General features: G+C 43.0%; 1 protein-coding gene across 2 annotated transcripts; it reads left to right on the forward strand.

Moving 5' to 3' along the window:
- The first annotated feature begins 705 nt into the window (after window positions 1-705).
- frmpd1b (FERM and PDZ domain containing 1b) lies at window positions 706-24,228 on the forward strand. 2 transcript variants are annotated; one of them, XM_068586531.1, is made up of 17 exons: window positions 706-995; window positions 7,386-7,536; window positions 9,744-9,854; window positions 10,977-11,149; window positions 12,703-12,805; window positions 13,289-13,334; window positions 13,676-13,780; window positions 13,869-13,964; window positions 14,811-14,936; window positions 15,041-15,160; window positions 15,666-15,799; window positions 16,670-16,796; window positions 17,143-17,235; window positions 17,500-17,682; window positions 18,012-18,213; window positions 18,427-19,389; window positions 19,584-24,228. In XM_068586531.1, the coding sequence occupies exons 3-17, from the start codon at window positions 9,748-9,750 to the stop codon at window positions 22,166-22,168; spliced, it is 5,163 nt and encodes a 1,720-aa protein (XP_068442632.1). In that variant the 5' UTR covers window positions 706-995; window positions 7,386-7,536; window positions 9,744-9,747; the 3' UTR covers window positions 22,169-24,228. The 2 variants fall into 2 exon arrangements, with proteins under 2 accessions (XP_068442632.1, XP_068442642.1); XM_068586541.1 differs by having other exon boundaries at window positions 18,012-18,159; window positions 19,584-24,227.
- Window positions 24,229-25,116: the final 888 nt, after the last annotated feature.

The raw sequence follows: 25,116 nt of genomic DNA on the forward strand, positions 1-25,116 counted from the left end.
TTAAACATGGCAGAAATGTATGATTTTACTCTTTATTTATTTTTTTCAGTTTCAATATGGTTTCTGATTGAATCCCTTTAATGATTCGTTTTCATGATCTGTCCTGTTTATATTATGAACGTGTACGTCATGTTAGGGAATGAGGGAACACGATAATCATATCCACCTAAATATAGTATTACAGGTAGTCCAACTCCGCAAACTAAAGCATTTTATTATTAAGGAAAATAACATGGTAAAATGTATTTAAAAGCAATAATATTTTTTTTGTCTTTTGGATGTGACTCGATTTAATCAGTGGTGCAGAATGCCCAACACATTTGCAATTAATTAAATTACCACGGACACAGCTGACAAATAATGAATATGGGACCTATGGGGCGTCAGAGGCTCCTGGGGAAGTGTTACACATTGACGGGGTGGGTATTCAAGTTCTGCTTTTGCTTTGGTTTTGGAATCATTTATTAAAGCAGTGTGATACAATAGTGTAAAATATGTTGTTAAACTGAATCAATTCCAACTGTATATTGCACCATATTGTTTTTATTTGTATTTATATTTATCTCAAACTGACCTTGCAAAGGAGGGTGGGGGTCCTCTGGGCAGACAGCGGAGGAGGCAGGGATGAGAGAGACGAACAGAGGGAGGGGGTGGTTTATTTCTGAGCTCAGGGCCGAGGATTAGGCAGAGAGCAGTCCCAGTACGATGACAGCATCCAGCATATAGCCAACCTCCCGCCCCCCTCACTCACACACACACACACACACACACACACACACACACACACACACACACACACACACACACACACACACACACACACACACACACACACACACACCCCACATCACCACCATCATCCGGCCCGGGAGGACGCCGCGGATATTTTTAAGAATCAAACATCGTTTCCCTTAAAATTCACCGCATCGCTGCTCTTTTTGGGGGATAACCTGCTCAGACTCTCGGTCCGGCTGTCTCCTCTTCAGACAAACTAGGTGAGTGTTCTTGGTATTTCCCGGTGTTGTTGTCTGATGAAGGAGCGCCTGGCTGTTCACGGAGGCGCCTGCACCTTGCATCCATTCCTGCCATTTGGACTGATTTTTATCACATCGAAATGAATAATTTAACTGACGGTCGTTTTCACAACGCCTGCAGGCTACACCCATGCCCCTGTGTGAGGGAGGCGGTGGATGTATTTAAATCCGATTAAGATTATAAAGGTAACAAAAGACTGACCTTTTTTTTCTTTGTTTAGTCCCCTGGTTTGACCGGCATGGCTGAGCCAGTGATCAGAGTTATTGTTTGGTCAGTGCAAAGGTAAATGTAGATTGTTTAACGGGAATGTATAACGCATTTACGAGCGATAGACACGGTCAATACTATACATAGTCTAGTTTGTTCATTCCATTTTCAGGTTATGGAGTATACATCGCTACGATACTATACGAAATCACAGTCACAATTCTGGCCATTTTAAAACCACACCGTATGGCATTCATTTAACATACTCATACACACTCGTCTTATGCAGTGATAGTGGAGACCCATGCTGCCATATGCGCAGTGAAATCCCCGTCACCGTCTACAGATTGGGATAGAACGGACTAAATCCTGACGGATCAGGGGGCTGTCAGGAGTCTTGGTAGTAAAACACGCACATTATGAATGGGCGTAGGCGATGTGCAGCCACCCTGGGACAGTCGCCTCTCCTTGTTCTGTGCTCATATATCCTTTGGCCAGTAGCAGCCCCTTTCCTGCGCTTCTCCGTGCCGTGCCAGGCATGACGAGCGCAACACAACTAGACCGGAACAATGCGTTTTGCTGTTCTGGGGCCTTCATTTAATGCATGACATGATTTATTATGACCGCTGGTTACGGTTACATTTAAACACGTGTTATACTGCAGCCTGAACTGTGCACATAGAGACATCACTGAAGTTAACCATTGCGCGTTTTTTACACAGCATCATGTGCAGCTAGCACACACACACACACACACACACACACACACACACACACACACACACACACACACACACACACACACACACACACACACACACACACACACACACACATATGCACACTTAATGAATGAATGAATGCCATTTTGTCTCTGATGAGCAGTTAGCTGTGGATGCTCAGGGTTCCAGTGTTTTCCTTTCTCTCTTGGGGTCACTGAGAATGTTTGACTGTGCTCTGCCACTGCTGTAGGCACTGTGCTATGACTCAGGGATGTATGCTACAACATGTGATGGGAGTTGCTACTCCGAGGTCAGTCTGCCTGAGGAGAAACACGATGGGCAGAACTTGCACATCAGGGGAGCCTTGACAACTGCATTAGCCTCGATCTGCCCCACTGACTGCTCCACTGTCCCACTTATATTGAAGCCAGCCAGCCATCCTCTCCCCCTCTCTTCCTCTTTCGTCTTGGCTTCATGTCTCCAGGGCACACTGTGTAGCTGGGCTGGTGTTTGCCGCTCCAGCCCGATTCGTGGGCCAACTGATCATTAGATCAATCCATAACAGGAGCTGTTCAGAAATGGTATTCATATTGTTACAGCCACTGTCCACTGGAATCTGTTGATCAATCAATATTGGTGTTAAAAGGAATTCAATTATTTTATGGGTTGGGGCTCACATTGGTGCATGGTGATAGTGAAAGGATGAATACATATATTAATGGCTAAGTGGATTGATTGATTGATTGATATAAGGTACAGATGAATATACTGTAAATGCAGTTGTTTTCCTTCAAACTGTAGCAGTATTACTCCTCCAGAGAAAAAATGAGACATGACCTCATTGATGTGACAGCTCCATGGTGATGGCACACTTGACTGGCAGTGGTGCCATAATGTAGGCCAACTCTATTCATTAATATCTTGTGAAACATTGAGAGTATAAAAAGACTAAAACAATCATAAAGCCTTTCAGTACATAATCAGCTATATAAAGTTTATACCTCTTTCTTCTACTTTGTGATATTAAATATTAAAGTTATACTGTGGCTATATGTAAGTATTATTCCATTGCCTAGAGACATATTGTAGCAATATTACATCTTATTGCTAGCTCACTGGCTCACTGGCTGCCCTCGTATTACTTTTATTTAAAGATTAGACCTCTATTGTGCAGTTTTTGAAAGATCACTGAGTTGAAGGAAATTGGCTCAGACAGCAACAGAAGAAGAGAAGCAGACAATTTTCCAAACTTCAGCAACATCTATTATCCTAGAATGTCCAAAGATCTTCCTCTCTCTGTCTCTCTGTCTGTCTGTCTGTCTGTCTGTCTGTCTGTCTGTCTGTCTGTCTGTCTCCAGAACCATCAAAATTATCGATAGACATCTGTAACACAATGCAGCACACTATTAATTTTCAAAAGACCCATTATTTAATAGTGCACAGGGGAACTCAAGCCTTGCCAGGTCGCAGATGAAAGGGAAAATGAAATGAGCGGCACACACAGAGCCCCGTCTGCATAATGCTAATGGATGAGCTGACCGGCTGAATGAAGTAAAGGGAGATGTGATTATGTCTGAGAACTAACCAGCAAAACACAACATGCACAACATGAATTTTCCTTTGGGGATCAATAAAGTAATTATCTATCAAGCTATCTATCTAGCAGTGTAGCAATGAACAGACTTAAAGCTGTTGTTTGAAAAATTGACCATAATAGTTTCCTAATATTTCTTTGGTAAACTTCAGTGCAATATGATTGTATTGCAATGTGTTTTTTTCCAAGGGGCAAGTTAGCTAGTAACCATAAAGACTGCATATTAAGCCTAGTTTGTTTACAAAATCCTGACAGTTAGTCTACAGCTGCCTGTGCCTATCAATATAGTGGATTGTAACATACTTATTGGAGAAGCAACAAGTTAGGGTATCAATAAAGTTATTAGACTTTCTTCTCTCCTCTGGGGAGCATGCAGGTCAGGACCAAGTGGTGAGGAGTGTAATGCTCAGTGATCTAACACACCCTCTCTATGGTGAATATGAGTGGTACACATCAGGATGGAGGGACCTGTTCTCATAGATGCTTCACACTTTCCAGGAGGGCTCTGGTAATTAAACAAATCATTGTGACATGTTTTGTGTCACTTATCACTTTTTGAATGGTGATGTTGTTGTGGGGTACTGCCATGTCTAATGTCTGTCTTTACCTGAGATGTCTTTTGTTGTATTTATCCCATTTTTTGTTGTTCAAAGAATGATAAACACTATCGACTGAATTTTCAGTCTAACTTTAGTTTACAATAAATTCAGTCATGATGCATTTTTAGTTTTGTGAATAAGGAGTTTCACATAGTGATCCTCTCAACTGAAAAATAAATAAAATTGAAACAATTCTCTATCGATTCACCCTTAATCCCCGCATCAGCTGAGCTCTTCAGGAGCCTGTTATTTTAGACGTTAAAGATACTTCTAATGGTGTGAACAAAAATGATTATTTAATTTGTTCAGAACATGGATAGTAAGATCTTATTTGTTTTCTTTTCAAAATTAAAATATATTCATTATTATAGAAGCTGCTCATGACCATCAAGTTGCACAATACTATTTGCATTATAGTCTCTGATGAGTGTAAATGTATTTTAATTGGCTCTTGTAACCTTCCTCCACATTTTTATGTATCTCAAACCCTTTTCATGAATCTCAAACCATTTTCATGTTTCTCAAATCTTTGATGGGAATCCTTTAGATCTAAAGATGTATTGACCTTTATCTAAAGTTCCCACAAGAATCAACCCTTGAATTCAAAGCACAGCATATCATCTGTATTTAATTAGTCTGCTGTCTCTTACACAGCAAACATACATCTTTGGAGTATTTATGAACTGCTTTACTTGTTGTTCTTCATATTTACAACTACAATTTAAAATCATTTCATGCAACGTGTGCTGCTGAGTGTTTGCTATGCTCTGTGGCCAACTTTGTTGCCAGCAACTGTGAGCCAAAATGAATTGTTGAGTTGCTGAACCAGCCCCTGCTGCTTCTACCCAGCGCCTCGTGGTGCAGCTGTATCCGGTGTGTCATATTTGGCTGGAGGGGGTGTGTATGTTTCTGTGTGTGTGTGTGTGTGTGTGTGTGTGTGTGTGTGTGTGTGTGTGTGTGTGTGTGTGTGTGACATATTGAGAACAAATTGTCAATAACAGCCAACTGGCCCTTTCTAAATAAAAGCTGTCGTTCAGTCAGCGAGCACAGCTACTTCTGTTTACTGATCGTGTAACAATCCACTCGTCATATTAATCCCTGTGAGTTGTCTGTATGTGCATAAGTGCATGCATGTGGTGTGTGCTTGAGTGTTTGTAACCACAATGAATGTCCATTCTGAGTCTGTTCATAGTTTATTAATGCGGAGACCTGATTGACAATAATTTAAGTTGGTTCCTGATTAATTCATCCTGTCAGTCAGATAGTCATATCCATTAGCTCGGATTGTGTCTTAATGCACCTTCGCCAGGCCTTGTCCAGGTTGGTCTGACCTGCTGTGGCCCGGTCCAGCCCAGCAGTGCTAATTGGGCTGTTTTCTATCCAGCTGGCTGCACAAAAGCTGCCAGCTCAGTGCCACCTCTCAACCCCTGAGGAGAGAATGGAGTATGTCTATGAACTGCATGTGTGCTCATACCAGGCGACAGGATTGAGGAACTGACTGATTGACTGGCCGAGACAGAGAGATACTCTGTGGGTAAATGAGCAGAGAAGGGCGGACATTGTCTCAGAGAAATGAGACAAAGACATCGGCACAGAGAGATAACACTTTGCACATTTATTCTCCATTAAGCTTAAGGACAGCGGAGGACAGGATTCGCGATTACTATTGATTCAGAACCAGATTAGGAGAAAACTCATCGCTTGGATTTGAACGCGCTGTTACTTCATTAGAAGAGGGAACAAGCTCTTAACTTAAGACACCATAAAGTAGGAGGGAAGTATGAAACAACATTCAAAATGTCACAATGCTACAGGTTTGCTGTTTTATTTATTAAACCACATTGATGTCTGTTGCCTGCTTTTGTTGGCTTTCGGTTGGTGGAGAAATGCTGCATTGATCAGATTTCTTTCCACAGACTCTTTAACGTCTCACTGTAGATACTTTTGTTCTTTCTTTTCTTACCCTGCAGTTTTACTCTCCTGGTTCTTTGCCTCTGCCCTCTTCACTCTCCTTAAAATGCTCCCCCGGTACTCCCCTTGCAATATCCTGTCCTTTCTCTTTTTTCTATGCCCAGACCAATTCTCTTTCTGTATCCCTTCCCCTTTTCTCAGCCCCTCTGAGCTCCCCCCCCTCTCCTCCCCTCCTAGTCCTCCCCCTCCTCCTCTCTGCAACCCCAATACGTCTTTCCTGTGGCTCTCTCTTCTTCTGTGCTCTGCTCTTCTTGTTGCCTGTGTTGGCAAAGAAGTAGAAGAAGGCTGTCGGAGGCTAGCTGCATTAGCCACATGCATTATTCATGTGCCCTGCAGTCTGTGTGGGTCTAGGTCTTCTGCTGGCTTTCACTGGGACACATGGGCCTTGTGAAAGAGCTTTGTGTGTGGGACACAGGGCCTGATGGAAGAGCTGCACAGACGAGACTATCAATTCCTTGATTTCTGTTTCCTCTTGGAGATGAAACCCCCAGGGAGTGAGAGTTTACTTTGCAGGTCAACATTTAAATACAAAACGATGTGGTTTCCTTAGACAAGATCAAGAATGTTTATTCAGTCTAACTTCTAATTTAACAGCCAGGATTTTCACAACAGAGCTTTTCCCAAGTGTGTTTTCCTCCCCCAACCAGAGGCCGGCTAAGGTTTCAACCATATCTGCCCTGATGTTCATATGAAAGACTTGTCCTATTTTATCCTAACCCAAGATCTGTCGCTGCCTGCAGCTTTTCTGTTTCTACCACATCAGGATTCACAAGCTGTCCTCTTTGCTTTTAGAGTGCACCCAGTAAGAACTGTTAACTGAACTGGGCGGTATGAAATTTTAATTTAGACAACCAGACGGAGATGGAGTGCCTCGTCTCTCCATCGCCATGTGCTTTTGAGGCTGTGGAGGAGTAGAGAGAGGGAGCGAGAGAGAGCGAGAGAGAGAGAGAGAGAGAGAGAGAGCCTTGGGGATCAGAGGAGGGGCCTCTTGGAAAACCACAACCACATAGCTGGTTTGGACTCACATCTGCTTTGCTTGACATACTTGTATGTTCATGAACACCAACAACTGGAATGTAGTTCTGTTACTCGTGAACAGGTTAAAAAATCATGGTAGATACAGCTGAGCTGACTTAATCAGACTTGATGACTTCTCGCTTGGCGCTCTAATTATAAAAATGAACTTGTCATGTGGTTAGGCATCTTGTTTATGGGTTTTGACAGGTCTCGCTGATGGTGTTGCTCTGCTCTGCACAGGTGGCCGCACCAGATTGGGATTGGCCCTGATGATCACAAGGACCCCCCTTCACCTCTTTTCAGCCAATCGTGGAGGGGCAGCAGAGCTGATGTCTCAGAGGGCGAGAGGATATTTGTGTTCTGGAGTCCTGAAGAGACAAGCCACATCACGGTGAGTCACTCTCTCACAGTTTTCATTTGAAATGTGCTTCTTTCTTAAAATATGTAGACAAGATTAGAGCTCTTAAAATGGCAGGTTTCCTGAAGACAGAATATGAGCCTATGTCACATCTTTCTCTGCCTTTGCCAGCGGTTTACCAGAAGTAGGTCTACCTTGTTTTTTTAATAGTATTTCATTTTTAAGATGGGCATTTCAAAGGTTTTACCATCTACACTCATACACACATCTGCTTCAATAATGTTAAAAAGATGGGCTGTTATTTTGTGAGTGAGGATAGTAAACCCAAGTGCTAAGGATGTGCATTTGTATAAGAAATGGCTGGCTGCTGCTGATGCCCAGAGAGACTGTCATCCGAGATGACTACCTGACTCGGCAAGGACAGGGAGGGTGAGAGAAGGAGAGAGAGGGGAGAAAATAAAAGACAGAAGAGAGAAATAAGTAGAATGACAGCGAAAACTGTCACCTGACTCAGCACTGACTGCAGCACTACAACACACACATGCACATCTATACACCTGCAAGTATTCTGCACATCCAACACAAAGCAAAGAAGTCTCTGTTAGCGGTCCAAATATCTTCCGTGATCCATATGATGCTTCTCTCAGTGATCGAACATTGAGTCATTAATCACAATGTGCAGCAGCCAGCTACCTAGCCCCGCTCATCCCTTCTCATCCACGTCAATCTGCCTCAATCCAGATCAGCGGTAGGTGCTAAAGTGACACCCTGAAAAGGGTGGGCCCGTGCAGAATGAGGGCCTCTAATCCTCTTAAAGCACAGACCTATACTGCATGCTTTACTAATACTGGAGCAGGCTAGTCATCACTGGCAGAGACAAGCTGAAATCTGTTGGAGATGCTGACTGTTTAAAGATAAGTAAAGATGAATTCATTTAGTATTCTATCTTATGGATATGATCTAAACTGCTTGAAAACCTCTATTGATTGCAATGCAGGGTGTATTGTCTCTACAATGAGGTACTTGCGATGTTTACCTTCCTTCTCACTCCACAAAGGCTTGTCTTGAAATGCCTCATACACATGTGGCGGATGGCCAAAAAGTTGTTGCGCTTCTTTAAGATCTTCACAAAAGTCTTGGCTTGCAAAAGTTACCTGCATTATTTCTTTAAGCTCTCTGCAGCTGTCGGCTGAGGCCAAGGTGCAGATCATTAGGTTTCAGGCCCACATTCATCATCATTAGCTGTATTGATCAGGTCTGGGCTGCTACTGACAAAGTTTCCCTAGCTTTTCTCTGCCTCGTGGGGTGAAACAGTCCAATGACATGAACAGAAGATGAAGTATATCACAAGATAGCGACAAAATAATGTCTGATCACTATGATGCTACAAACAAATGAAGCAGCTACTTTGTCCAAATAATCAAAAACACATTGAAATCTGATTCCACGACACCTCAACATGACCATGAATAATGCATCACCCCTCGTAGAGAATATTTTCAATAAAACCTGTCAAGGAATTATCAGAGGCTCCACAAGCTCAAAGCCAGCATATTGATTGGCTGACAAGCAAAACACAGTTGAGGGGAATCGTCTTACGGGTTGGTAAGGATTCAATGCTGACCAGCTTTGCCTCCCCGCGGTTTGACTGAGCCCTCCATTCTTCATTATGTCCCGATAACCCCCCTGTTTAAAGGGCAGGCAAAAAAGAAAGCGCACAGCTGCAGATTTGTAGTGAACCTGCCGATTGTAGCATATTTACATTGAAGTCTTTGTGAATCCTGGTATTGTGTGATGGTACAGTTGTTGAGAATCAGGTCATTAAAGCAAATGTGTGTGTGTGTGTGTGTGTGTGTGTGTGTGTGTGTGTGTGTGTGTGTGTGTGTGTGTGTGTGTGTGTGTGTGTGACGTGTTGTTGTTCATGTGGACTACACTCCCACACCCCTCTTGTTCTCATTCAGCCTCTCTTGCTCTGTTCAAATATCTGATTATTCATCGCATTCAAGGCCAGCTACATGCTCTGAATATAAAAACAGAGTAGACAAAATGCAAATTTAGCTGATGCTTGTGCTGAATGCATAGTCCAACAAGACAGAGCTGAACTCAAAACTGTTTCTAACGTATCATCTGTCTCCAAATGCTTTCATCTTCTCTACCCGTCTGTTTTAAAAAAAAATCTGTGTTCAGCTTGTTGGGATTATGTCCGTAGCTCATATGCTTTTCTCTTCTTGTCTCTTTAGATAAATGGAGGAGAAGGAGCGATGTCGGAGCAGGTCTCCAGCTCGGAGAACCAGTCGGGTGCAGCAGGTGGTGGGAACAATAATACGACGTACCCGAGAGTCGCTTAGCAGGTACCGAATGAACAAGGTTCAGAGGTCAGGGAAGAAATCCAATCCAAAATTCAGGAATTGTTTGTAAAAGTAATACAGTACCCCCTCTCCAGTACTGCTCCAACTTAAGAAAATAGAGTAGATTTTGATGGAAAAACAACTGACTATGCAGAAGAAAATGTTGGCACCGCACAGCCAGTAGTAGCAGAAAATGCCAACCCCACACAAACCACTGCGGCAACAACTAAAACAACTGATCTAAACAGCCAAACAATCAAGTTTGGAGAGTGGACAAAACAGCTCCATCCACTTCTGATGCCAGATTCTGTAGTGGAGAAGCAGTGTGGGAGGTGTGGTATACATAATTTAAGTTTCAAGAAAGTAACTGTACAGATGGTGTGTTTTATAGCTGTGAAAATAGAATGATTTCAAAATATAATATATAATACCCCTAAAATCAGAAAAAAAGGTAAAAAAGTAGATTTCTTAACCGGTTATGAACACTCTCAGCATATCATCTCTCCACACCCGCACACTCAGATGCATAACACATAGTTGAGTACATATTCAAAACCTGACAGTCTCTGACCTCTCTCACACACACACACACACAGCCCACAGTTGACCACAAATATGCGTGCAAGAGTCCTCTATTCCCTTGTTGTCCATGAAGCCTCTCTTGTCTCAGCCAAGTAGACAGTGCAGAGGAAGCCTAGTGAACTCTCTGTTTGTCATTCCTGGGGAAAAGTCTCACCATGTCACCAGCTGGTCAGGACAGCAGGCTGAAGGAAAGGATGTCACTGGTTTAAACATATACAGATAATGTGTATTCCCAAGGTGCATTTAAGATAATGATGTATAGCAGTTTATATGAATGTGACATTCTGGCTACTGGGCCAGATATTACATAAATCCCTCAGTGAAGATTGTTCTAATAGTCAGTCATTGCCTAATGAAGATGGCAATGATTTGTACAAACGTTTTAAAAAAGTAGAGAAGTGAATTCTGTACAAAGTGATGAAAGTTGACATAGTTCAACAGCGATTTTTTTTCTCCCCCTTGATTCGCCTGATTGTATCTCTTGATGAATTCAGTGTTCTAGTCTCCAGAAAGTTAACCTGTTACCCTGTTTGACCTCGTCAGAGAGCGGTTGCTCGGCGATGGGAGGTCGCAGCGATCCAACAGTCTGTCCAATCAGAACTTCCAGGCCAAGCTGACGCTGCAGATCACCAGGGACCCGGTCCTGGACAGCAGCACTGGACATGGCTTCATCCTCACCACAAATGCACCCCTGCTGGTCAGGGACATCGCTGCAGGTACATGAGCAGTGAGCTGGTGATGGCGTGTGTTTAAACTGTGGCATGTTTGTCTTGGTGGAGAACTGCAATTTGTTTTCCTGCTCCCTCTCTAAATGGCCACCTGCTTTATGCTACAGTGCACAAACACACACACACACTAACAGATGCACACACACACGCACGCACACACGCACACACACACACACACGCACACACGCACGCACGCACGCACGCACGCACGCACGCACGAATGCACGCACACACACACACACACACACACACACACACACACACACACACACACACACACTAATTCGCATAGACCATTGATTGACTCTCCCCTGGAATTCCAACTGCAGGGCACAGTGCCAGAAAAGCCACAGAAACAACAGAGCAACCTGCTTATCCTTTGTAAATTAAATCACTTTCCAATTGATAGGCGAGAGAAATAGAGAGAGAGAAATAGAGAGAGAGAGAGAGAGAGAGAGAGAGAGAGAGAGAGAGAGAGAGAGAGAGAGAGAGAGAGAGAGAGAGAGAGGGAGAGAGAGAGAGAGAGTGAGAGATTGATCCATTACTTTTATGTCTATCCTGTAAGATAAGCTGATAAATTGTCCTACCCTGCCACCAGCTCTGTAATAGCTATCTGCTGGCAAGTGATAACAGAAAACAAGATTTAACAGACAGAAAAGATGCTAGCTGGGAGAACAGTAGGGGGGGGGAGTTGACACCTTTGGGTGTGAGAGGAGTCGGCGAATACAGGCCGTGTGAGGAGGTGAATGTGAGAAAAAAAAGTGGTGCACGAGGAAGAAGGAGAGAAAAAGAGAAAAAGAAAGAGGAAGGGAGGAGACTAGAAAAAAATGCACAGATCAGGACACTGGCAGAGCTACCATGAAAGCTCAATAGGGTAAGAGGTGGGGTTGAGGGGGTTGCTTGTTTGGCAAGAGAGAGGGAATGTGTGCAAGTGTTCCCTCTGTGTGTGTGTGTGTGTGTGTGTGTGTGTGTGTGTGTGTGTGTGTGTGTGTGTATATATAAGCCCGCAAAGCAGTGTGGGAGGCCGACAGTGGGTCAAAAATCAGGGACAGACGGGGCTTTGCCAGTCAGTCAGGGTGGGTAAAAATATGTGTTTACGCATACATACACTTAGTATGTTTGAGGGTGTGTGTGTGTGTTGGAGTAAGCTAAAACGGCTGTGCCTCAGCCATGCTCTCTTGCCTGAAGACAAATGAGTATAAATAACTAGAAAAAGCAAAGCAGAGCCGAGCTGGATGAGACCCAGAATGACTGTAACCCCTCACATTCTGGAGAGATCAGCTGAACACTGTTGAGTCAGCCATGTAGATTAACCATATGTGTCATTGTGTGTGAGTGTTTGTGTGTGTGTGTGTCTCCCTTTCTTGAAAGTGCAAGCCCATGTTTGCAGCTAGGTTTTTGTTTTCTACAAGCATTCACTTTTTTATTGTTATGTGTGTGTGTGTGTGTGTGTGTGTGTGTGTGTGTGTGTGTGTGTGTGTGTGTGTGTGTGTGTGTGTGTGTGTGTGTGTGTGTGTTTGTGTGTGTGTGCCTACGTGTAGGGAGTCCTGCAGATGGGATACTGTACCCAGGGGACCATATGCTACAGATTAATGATACAGTGCTGGAGGACCTGAGTGCTGAGCAGGTGGAGGGCCTCTTAAGGTAATAATATCTATCTATCTATCTATCTATCTATCTATCTATCTATCTATCTATCTATCTATCTATCTATCTATCTATCTATCTATCTATCTATTGATCGTTTGTGGATAATAAGAATTCAGTTTTGTCTCTAGGATCAGTGTCATATTGTCATAGTGTCCGGTCCAGTGACTAAATGCTTGGCCATAGTTGCTTGCTGGAGTCCATTTCTGAGAGTGTGAGTGGAGGATTGGTGTGTGCGTGTGTGTGTGTGTGTGTGTGTGTGTGTGTGTGTGTGTGTGTGTGTGTGTGTGTGTGTGTGTGTGTGTGTGTGTGTGTGTGTGTGTGTGTGTGTGTGTAAGAGAAAGGCTTAACAAGTTAAGGGCAAAGGTCAGAAGAGAAAGTGCTTACTTGACAGCTGGAAAGAAAGATAATGATCTCTCTTGTATGCGTGTGTGTGACCGTGTGTGTGTGTGTGTGTGTGTGTATTGTTTCTCCACCCAGGGACTTGGAGGATTGTATCACTGTGACTATCCTGCGGCACATGACAGTGAGTACAGAGAAGACATTGATGCCCTCCTATAAACTCAAAGACACTTTCACGCAGTCATAACAGTCATAACAGTCATAACACCAGCCTTCGTTACTGTAAAACCTGAGCTATGGTTGTTTCCAAGCATATGACTGAAAACCCATGTCTTCTGACTGGATTATGAGCCTTCACATTGCTTTTGGATTGTGTTGTGCAAATGTAAATATGTGTATGTTGACCTTTTAATTATGGCTGTGTGTTTCAATTGTTCTTGGGCGCAGAATTGTCATTGCACTTTTGGGACAAGTGTGCGTCTCAGTCCTTGCATAATGGCCCTGCCACATGTCTTTGTGTTGCAGAATCCCAAATCATCCATCATGTCGGCAGAGAAGAGAGCTCGTCTGAGGAGTAATCCAGTTAAAGTGCGCTTTGCAGAGGAGGTGGTGGTCAACGGGCACACTCAGGTCATTCTCCCTTTTTCTATTTTTTCTTCCCTTGTTTGAAATTGATTCCTGTCTAACCATAATAACATCTCTCACTTCTCTCCATCAGGGAAACTCTCTTCTCTTTCTGCCCAATGTCCTAAAAGTCTATTTAGAGAATGGGCAGACCAAGGCCTTCAAGTTTGACAACAGTACCACCGTCAAGGTGTGTATTAAACAGGTTTGAGTTATTGAATGTAAGAAGAAAGGCAATTTTCCCAACTTTCATAAAAATGTTTTTGTGTATACTAAAAATGGAAGATCAAAATGTGACCCTTTAAACAGCCATATAACTGCTAGACTACTGGATCACCTTTAATGAAACTTGAATGGAAGATGGGGAATTGGACCGTGCATATTGAAGCATCATTGTTGGACGGCTGACATGTTTGTCTATACCAGTACGCCCTTTGGAAGCCAATGAGAAACAACTTTTTATTCATATGCATTGTATACCAAGCTGAATAAGTTGAATGTACCGATCATACTGTAACAATAACAATAAGAAACAATTAGACACAAAATAAAGATTAAAAGAGATAAAAGATAGTTAAAGGTTATATTGGTGTCTTCATAAGAAAGTTTAGGGTAACCCTAACCCTAACCCTATTTTTTAATTAGGCCCACCACAAGTTATGCTGTGATTCCCCTAAGGGTAAATGGGTAGGCTGTTGGTGTTGTAGCTGTTTCTTAATGGTGGAATAATAATAAATACATTTAAAAGCTGGATTTTGTGAGTAGCTCTATTTATTATCTCGAAGTCCAGTTGGGCATCATAAAGAGAGAGAAGGTGGATGATTGGGTCAGTGACTCACCAGGAGTAGGTCCATCTCTGTTGTTGTCTTCAAGAGCACATCATTATTATTAATGAACAGATTTTGTATTTCAGTTTGCATTTTCAGCCAAAGGGAAATTTAGAGGGTGGATTAGATTTGACCATCTGCCATCAGCAGACAAGGGTGAAGCATGTTTGTCCAAGGGGGTCTGAACTGTTGGTTTTTCACCATTCCAGGACATTGTGCTGACTCTGAAGGATAAACTGTCCATCCGGGCCATTGAGTACTTTGCCCTGGTGCTAGAGCAACAGTACAGCATCACTAAACTGCTGCTACTGCATGAAGACGAGTTCATACAGAAGGTAAAGGAAACAGTGGATGCACAAATCCACACACAAACATGCTGTAGTTGTGAATGGCTTTTTCTTTTTGTTGTAATTTACCTCTATTTTTATGTCTTTACTAGGTGGTGCAGAAAAAAGACTCCCATGACTACAGATGTTTGTTCAGGGTGTGCTTCGTCCCGAGAGACCCAATGGACCTGCTGCAGGATGACCCCTCTACCTTTGAGTACCTATTTTTACAGGTCAGAGAAGCTAATTATCCTCTACAGTATACAACATTATATGTCTCCTTTATTGTCCATGTTAGAGACTTTATGTTGTTCAAATCAAGTCTAAATGTTTGATACAATTAATTTTTTAAACAGTTTACAAACACACCCAAATGAAGCTGTATATCCAATATTTACACGTACTTTAGTGTGCTCTAAACTGAATGTAAAACATAACAAAAACAGAGCCAGACTCCAAGGTGAGAAGATGTTTAATGATGTATAAAACCGTCTGTTCCTGTGGCCTTGCAACATTTTTGAGGTCCAAAAAACTCCGGCATACAGTTAAGTATGTGCTGTTATGCAGCTCAAGTCTATTGTTCTTGAGGATTTTTTTTGCCTCATTTGTTTTTTATACTGAAGTTTATACTGGAATATTAAATAATATGAAGTCAATATGAAAATGTAATGCTTTTCAGTTGTACATTGGTATTTTTACTGTAACGTACAGGTGTATTTGTAATGTCTGTGTTTCCAGAGTGTTGGTGACGTGCTGCTGGAGCGTTTTGCAGTCGAGATGAAGTGTAACACTGCACTCCGCCTGGCTGCCCTGCATATGCACGAGAGGCTAGATAGTTGTGGACAGACCAGAGCCTCCATCAAGAGTATTACGTGAGTCATTTGTGGGTGTGCATATCTTTTTTGAGACGCACCAGAGGGACAGTATGGTCAGGACTCTGGCAGTCCTCATTATAGATTTTCTTTACGTCAGGCTTAGAGCTTGTTCTGTTTCTGCAATTCAATTGCATTCATTGCAATTTGTGTTGGATAAGGGTACACTCTAAAGGCCTAATCTATTTATGTGATTAATGTGATAAATGCTATGCAGGGCTGCACACGGGTTGGCATATTTGCCCTATTTAGAGTGTGCCTTTGTTCCCCCCCAAATTTTCCCTCTTTCGGTCTTTCGCTGTCTCTTTCTTTCACACCAGAAAGCTATAAATGCACACTCAAGCGCAGATCTATTTTTCCAAAAAGATAATCTCACTGACTCATAGATGAATATGATTATATACGTCATTGCAGCCATAAATACTTTGTGTTCCGCAGATGCAGGCTTTTTTCATCTCAAATTAAACTGAGAATGCAGTCAGCTTACAGTTCAGCTAAAATATGGCTGCTTACTAACACCTAGTGGCAGCTGTGAGATAATATATATATATATATATATATATATATATATATATATATATATATATATATATATATATATATATATATATATATATATTAGAGCAGATATTTCTACTGCACAAAACTCCACATATGTCAATTGCTTTTTTTTAGAAAAGTCTGAATTTTGTTTTGATCCAGTGTTTGAGTCTATAATAAGCTAGGTCACAGTTTAGGAGGCATTGAGGCTCCGGCGTTCTTCATTATATGTGTGATTTTCATTCCTCTGTGTGTGTGTGTGTGTGTGTGTGTGTGTGTGTGTGTGTGTGTGTGTGTGTGTGTGTGTGTGTGTGTGTGTGATAATGACAGGAGGGAGTTTGGCATGGACAGCTTCATCTCACCCACACTGCTGAGCAACATGAGGGATAAGGACCTGAGGAAAGCCATCAGCTACCACCTCAAAAAGATCCAGTCCCTGCTAGAGCCACGCCAGAAGGTAGATAGAGACTGATGGATGAGTGGATGAACACTTTGGTAGACATAAAGGGATAGAAGATGACAGTATAGGAGTGGCTTCAGTGTACCTTTTAGTTGACACTTAGAATTTTCTTCCTGATGTTTAAAATGGTGGTAAATTGTTGGGAGCAGGGTGGGAGGATGATTTAAAGTGAATAGTAGGTCTAGGGCTGATGTAATGTTTCTGGAAAATACGTGGACTATATTTCCCTGTGGAAAATTGTTTCAGTGAGTCAACAAAAAGATTCCCCTGGTTTTCTTTCATTCTATCACCTTGCTGTCCGCCTCACTGTTATTCTTCCTCTTTGCCTTTTGTTCTGTTTTAGGTAATTTCTGCAAGTCAGGCTCGGTTGGCCTACCTCACTCAGCTAGGAGAACTAATTTCATATGGGGGACGCTCCTACACAGCTACAATGATGGTAAGAGTGAGCAGCCGGATATCACCTGGTGGGTCTGTTTGTAAAGGAATGGACTATGTAACAACTTGATCAGAATTCAGTCTTGCATCTATATTACAGGGCAACATTCAAAAGCCTCAACAAATCCGTCTGAGCATGATCCTAGATGTTATCTTTCCTGTCAAAACAGATTTGCACCCCCCCTTTTTTCACCATTATTCTACCTCCTCTTTACTGCTCATTTCGTTTCATTATGTAACTCTAGTCGCTCTCATTCTCACTTAGCTTCAGGATAGGGAGGTGTTGGTCAGCCTGCTGGTGGGAGCCAAATACGGGATGAGTCAGGTCATCAACCACAAGCTCAATATGATCTCTACACTGGTTGAGTTCAGTAGCATCAGCCGAGTGGAGCTGCTCTCTGAGTCGGACAAAGTCAGCGTACTGCGCATCTCACTGCACGACATGAAGGTAAGAAAGACATTACCTTGCTAGACTCTATTATTCATAAACACGTAGCCCCCATACGCTGACACATGTTGAAGAAAAATAATGGATATTCACTCGCCACACTATATTCACACCAAAGCTCATGCTTGAGTAAATATAGGTCAAGCATTTCTCCTCCAATACACAAACAGTATACAGCCTAAAGGGGTGTGTGGTAGCCATATAAAGCTCATTCACTGGACTCAAAGGTGACTCTGTCTTCCTCTTTGTCCTACTCCATTGCCTATTCTCCTTCACCCTTTGGCCATTATCACTTTACCTTATCTTCTGCAATGCCCTCCCCCTTGCAGCCATTTGCCTTACTGATGGACTCTCTGGCAGCCAAAGACTTAGGGTGTCTGTTGGGAGGATACTGCAAACTCCTTGTGGATCCCTGTGTCAATGTCTTCCGTCTGGGGCGCCCAAAAGTGCGGGTGCACCGGATTCCTGCTGAAGAAGGTGTGTGTGGGAAGTTCGCCGTAATAGAGGGCGTGTGCTATGAATCCCTATCAAGTGAGCAAAAACTGTTTCACTTAAAATAATCACTTTCTGGCTTTGGCCATTTGATAGGCCATTTGATTTTTACATCACATACTTGATGTATGTCACCAGCCAGTACGGGTACTGTTAGAAAAGCCAGTCACTCAATATTATATATTCTTTTAATTGTATCCTGCTCGACTAATTTATTATCCTCTTGTCTCTGTATTTTTCTGGTGTTATTAGGTTATGTGTCTCGCTGCTGTAGTGATTCAGATGACTCAACAGATGAGGATGACCCAATGGATTCTCAGAATTACAAACGGCCAGACCCAGCAAGCCAAGACTGGGAAGAAAGAAGGAGAGAAGAGGAAGAGAAAAGGAGGGAGGAGGAAAGAAAAGAGAAAGAGGAACACAAAGGCAAACAGGAAGTGAAGATAATAGTGACAACAGAAGGTATAGAAAATGAGGGTGAAGAGGAAGAAGGAGCGACAGGAAATGGTCTACGTACATTTAGTATCATGGATGAAGAAATGAACCTGGAGACTACCTGGTACCACACTGACCTACGGGTCACCAGCAGCTTCTCCAGCTTGTCCAGTGGTTCCTTGAGTGCTGCCCTGGATGATAGCAGTGCCGCAGCCAAAGCCCCATCTCGTTTGGATGTGCTTCGTGGACCATGCACAAGCGAGAATCTACCAGGCTTGGATGTTCACCATCCCTACCTCCTGGAGCCCAAACACCACCAAGGGCCCTTGCGACCCACCAACCTCAATTACCGTGGCAATGAAAACTCTTGCCTTTGCTTTGCTGAGCTCTCCAGGGATGATTTCCTCCCTAGCCCTCCTGAGGCTACTAGTGATGATGACGATGATGAGGAAGAAGAGCAAGGATTGGTGGGACTCAGACGCATTTCTAAGATACCCAGTTCAAGAGATTTGAGAATGATTGACAGCATACCCTTTCAAAGATCACCCGTGAAAAGAAAGAAAAAGGTCCCTCCCAAAGTCCCAGTGAGGACTAGTTCAATACCTGTTGACAAAGAAGGACAGGCTGAGCAGCGCCTCTCTAAGGACGAAGAGGGTCTATTTCTAACACCTTCACCCAATCCCAAACCAGCTCTTTTGGTCAAAGAGACTGCCTCAGAGTCTGAAGATGAGTTTTTTGATGCACAGGAGAGATTTACTCCTCCAGTTCCGGATCTATCAGGTTTGTTTACAGTACATGTGGTATGACTTGCAGATGAATAAGACAATTTATCCATAGCACATTTAATGTGATGGCAATGTGTAACAGCACTGAGACACTAATGCGATTTAAAAAAGTGAGGGAAATATTTGTGTAAATTCACTAATGCCTTTCTCTTTCTGTCTTTTCCCTTTTTATTTGTTTCTCTCTCACAGACGCTGAGCTGGCTGACCGACGGAATGCTAATCGGTTAAGTGGAGGCTGGAATGGTCCTGTAGCTGTCGTGGGGAAAGAGCCATCCTCCCCCCTTGCCAATAAAGCCAATTCCTCTAAAATCAAAAGAGAGGTGGAGACCCTAAAAGACCCCACTAATAAACTTACCAACCAACAGGCCAGTTTACCAGAGCCATCCCATAAACCTCAAGTTAAGGTCAAACCGCTATTGGCACCTAAGCCCCAATTGCCTCCTAAACCTAAGATCATTCCCCCAAAATCCCCACAGCATGGAAGATCATATGTTCACTGCAATGGTGATGCCTCTGGACGTCTTTCCTCTGAACTTCTGGAAATGGAGCCAGACACCATGGAGTTCAAATCTGTCACATCTGGGGCAGGTGGACTGCCTCTCTCATCACCCCTGATCAGAGCAGTGCGGTGCAGCAAGCAACCACTACCTATTGCAACCCCACAAACTGAGGTAAAGACAAAGAAGCTACAAAACAGCCCAAAAAATAATAAAGATCTGACGCATGAGAATGGACCACATGTTGTTTCCAATGACAAAGCATACAATCTTGAGCAAAAGGAAACTCCTAGGGTTGAAGGAAAAAGCAATGGGACTGCTCTACCCACAAGAAAGCCACCAAACCTACTCCCTATCCCTCGCTCTAATTCAGGTACAAAGTTAGCCATTCCCCCTCCAGTACCACCCAAACCCACTTCTCCCACCAATTTCCACCCCTTGTCACTACCTGCTAGCTCCCCAACTGATCCAAGCAAAGGGATCTTCAAGGATAGCGCCAGTACGCCAAATGGAATCCACCCTTGGAGCAGCCGCAATGGCAGCGTCCAGTCAGGGTCCAAGAGGGTTTCTCTGAGTCATGAAAGTCTGTCCCCCAAAAATGCAGATGCTCCTCTCACCCTTACCACTTCTCTCACTTCAACAAACTCCAAAGGTGTCGGGGGCCTTGAAAGCAGAGAGCCTGGAAGATCTGGATCTGGATCAGACCTGAGAACCAGCTCCTCTAGTCTGGGAGGTAGACTGCCAGCGTCTGCCCTGAGAGGGAAGATCCAGGCTCTGCCTTGGTACATGACCCGTTCTCAAGAGATTTTGGGAACTCTGGACTATCCCTCCACCAGCTCCATCAATGGAGACACATCTGGATTTGGCTCTGGCTTGTCTGTTGCCAGCGGTCTATCAGACTTTAACAAAACCCCTGTTAAGGAAAAAGACACTGTAACCTCAAAATCAGGAGGGAAAGAGAACATTTTAGAGGATGGAGCTGAGGTTGTCATAGCCACCATTAAAGAGGCCCAGGATGTGACCTTACACATGAAAAAGGCCAATGGGACGAACGGCTTGCAACCAAATCTGACTTTTAAAGAGAATAGTGCACACAGTGGCAGTGTTTCATCCGAGCAGCCTCAGTCACGGTCCCATTCAGCAGTGGGGTTGGGGGGTGTGTCCAACATGCAAATGGGTGACTCACCAACCTCCTCAGTTGCTGACACTACTCCGCCACAACAGCATCAAGAGGCTTGTGGCTGCCGCACCGTTTACGCCAACTGTTTCAGTGGAGACACTGAGGATGGCATAAGCTTTGATGAGGAGCTCACCATTTATGAGTTCTCACGCCGTACACGCCCCAAACCTACCCGACCTGCACCTGTTGCTTCTCCTACAACACCTTCTCCAAAGCCCAATATTCTGTCACTGCTGAGGGATAACCCCCGTCCACTCTCTACTTTCTCCACTGCATCCTCTGAACTCAGTCCAGTGGTTTCACGTCCGGTTTCCCCCACAAACTCATTTGGTGGTCCACTTCGTACACTTAGCAACAAGAATTATGGTGGGCTTAAGGGAGGTTTTGCCTCCCTACGTCAAGATATAGAACAACTTTTGCTGGTCTTAGAAAGGGGATCACTTGAGCAAAATCAACAACAATGTCAAGACACAAAGCAGGATATCACAGGTATAAAAGTGGGGCCTGACCTAAATCACAATGGAACGGAAGGGAATACAACCCCAGTTACAACCCCAGTACCGGACCCACATTGTACTGGGACAAGCATGGCCGCCATGACAGAAGCCGAAAGAAGTCTTCTCCAGGCAGAGGCTCGACGATTGGCATCTGGGTGTCAGCGAGCCACCCGTGTAGGCTGGGCTCCTGACGAAGCCCTACGTTCTTTATCTAACAGCTTCAGTGCCCTGGTTCAGTTGTCTGCAGCCTGCCTGCGAACAAATCCATGCCCTGGTTGTGAAATCTGCCATAATGCGAGTCTGGTCCACGAGGATGCAGACGATGACAGCCAGGAGGCCATGGACAAGCTGAAGGAGATCGTGGCTCTGTATCGAGAGTTTGTTGGGGCTGTTGAAACAGCTGGAACTGGTGCCGGGGTTGGGGGTAAAAGTGTGGGCTCCACTGGTTCTGGACAGGGTCAGGGGGAGAGTGAAGGGGTCAGGCTTCTAGCCAAACGTTGCACTGTGCTCATCTCGTCCGTTTTTGCACTCACACAGCTCTTTCGGACACGCACATCAGACACCGCAGACACGCCTGGCCACGTACCTCTCAACTTTTGACCTGTGAACTTTAGCCACTAATAACCCACTGAGGCGAGACAAGAGGAAAGCACAGAGCGATCTGGTGTGTACCCCCTGTGTTCTTGTAGTGCCATGCACACCACTGCACACAAACTTTAACCCACATTACATTTACCCACATGGAAAAAAATACACCAAACAAAACACTAAATGAAGAGAGGAACTCCATTGCTTGGCCTCTTGGTGGACGCATATGGACTATGCATTTGTACATATGAATTTTATAATTATCTTATAATTCTCTTATTTTATGATACAATATGTGTATGTATGTAAGGATGGATTACCCATGTATGTATTTATGTATTTATTTTTACAATATTTGCACCATTGTCTTTGATGTGCAGGTGTCTGGTGGGGAAAAAAACTATGGATGTCACTGGAATTTTTTTATTTTTCTCTTTGAGACAGTATTATGTTATCTATTGCTGCTTTAACAATTCTCAACTCCACAAGGTGTAATCTGTAAATTGTCATTTTTCAAGTTTGGTACAACAGTACGTTTTACTGACAAAATACTGAAAAAAAAGACTTTATCACACTTAAAAAATACAGTTATTAACTGATTTGTTTTATATGTGCACCTTTTTAAGGATTTAGTTTTTCAAAATTACAGTCACACAAAAATGGGGAACAAACGTATGCCATTACAAAGCAGGGAGAGCACTTTCGACTGTTACAGATTGCACCTTTTTATGAGACACATACCCTTGTGTAAAGTGTTTTTCTATCCTTTTACCTAGTCCTGACTGACTCTAAGTGAATGCCTCTTGGAAATACCCACAAATGTATGCAGTAATAGAACATTAATCTAGTTTTCATCCAAAGTACATTACATATATATTTTCTGGGAATGCGTGTATGAGGCCCAGGAAGCAAAACAGAGGACCTTTTTTTTAATGTAGTTGATAACATTTTTTTGACAAGGCACAAGGGTGACTGTTAAACTACGTCCACATGTAGCAAAGATCCAAAGTATTGAAACACTGAGCCACAACTGTTCCCCACCATGGTTTTTCTCTTTGGACGCACCACCTTATTCATCTAATACTGACTGACAGATGGACTAACTGCTTTGTGCTGTGGTCAGAATTGTAGATATACATTTATATCATTGTGTCCTATTCTGTCTTGACCTTAGTTTATGGCTATGCAAACATAAACTCCTCATGCCCCACATACTGTATCCTTGTTTTTGTGCTAACATTAAAAACAACAATAGCTGCATTATGTTTGTCCGAATATATTGGCTGCTTTCTTTGTTTGGAATGTTGCCTTTTGTCTTGTTTCGGGAAAACTTACTGCATTATGAAAGTTGTGCAAAGTTGCATGGCATTAGCATTTGTCAATATAAAGACTCCTGTCTATACTGATGTCTGTCAATTGTCAGTAAAAGGGTTACAATGATCAATTAGTTTGCTGAGCTAAACAGCTCGTCCATGTCACATGATGCTAACTCATTTGATGAGCCATCCGCTTCGGAAGATTTACTTGAGCCACCTATGACAACAAGAGGTGTGTTCAGAGACAGCCGGTGAGGACGTAGGAAGTAGTGTATTTAATCTTCCAACGAGATGACAGGGAATTTTGTCACAGTGGCTATGCTTGAAAGATTTCCGAGCTTCCAATTCCTATGAAGGTCCGGTAGGGGGGTCAATCATAGCACTAACATAAAGACATACTGTATGTCTCAGGAGCATCTTTAGTTGTTCATCAAGCAGGCCCAAACAGTGAATAGTGCCTGTGTCACCTATGTGTTTTGTTTTTGTATGGTAAAACTGTATCAACTGCATTTCATTTTCAAAGAGGACATTGTGTTATTACATGAGCAGTCACTTTTCCATACACACATACAATTAAGTCGATGTACCAAGAAATGTATTATTTGGTAATAAATTACACATTGAACTTAACAATGTTGGACGTCTTGGTGTTTGGGTTTTGTCTATAGTTCAGTTATCAACAAATTTAATAGATGTATGTATAAGTATCAAACAATCTGGCCAGAAGACATTAAATTTATCATTCTGGCATTGAACCCAGGGCTGAATAATGAACAACAGCAGATAGAATTAAATTATTCCTTGGCAGTCTAAACAGGTCTCTATTTATACCACCACTGCACTACTAATACTGTTAATGAGGATTACTGTGGGATTTCTATCCCAGTATTTATTTATTATACTTCAATAAAAGCAGTCTTCATCTATGCATGTAGCACCGGGACCAGCTTTCTTTTATTCGTTATGGAGAAAGTATTTAAATTATTCACATATAGCCAGCTGGGATAGAGAGTAACACCTCCCCTCCCAATATTACAATGTATTCTTAAATAATGCTAAATGAATGATGAATGTAGAATGTCTCATCTAAGATGATAGTCAGACAGATATTTATTATGGTGAAAGGTAACAGTGAAAGAGTTGAGAAGCTTTGGAATCCCAATAGCTCAACCCTCCCTGATCCAAAGTCCCCATGTCAGATTGCCCTTAATCTGGTCATTATCTGCTGTCTGACTTCTTGACAGTAATCTAGAAAGTCGCACACGTAAAAAAAAACAACCCAGTCTGACAGTGTTGGGCTTCTCTGAGAGACATTTCACAGAAACAGCAGATAGTGGTGATTACTTACACAGTCTACTTGATTGTTTGCGCTATCCCTCAATGTAATCCAGTGTTAGGTCCGTTCACCTTAAACACAACATGTCTGTGTAACACTGATAATGTGATGATTATGGTGCTTATATGGTAAATGGGCTTTTCTAGTCCTTGGACCACTCAAAGCACATTCACCCATTCATACACTGATGGCAGGCGCTACCATCAGAATTGTCTCACCATTCATACATTAAGTTGATTTAAGGTTAAGTGTCTTGCCCAAGGAAACATCGACATGGACCAGCGGGGAATGAGGTGCCAATCCTCCGA

Source organism: Clinocottus analis, unplaced genomic scaffold (genome assembly GCF_023055335.1).
Source record: "Clinocottus analis isolate CAN_PGR_092001 unplaced genomic scaffold, fCliAna1.0.p SCAF_10, whole genome shotgun sequence".
Classification (NCBI taxonomy): Eukaryota; Metazoa; Chordata; class Actinopteri; order Perciformes; family Cottidae; genus Clinocottus; species Clinocottus analis.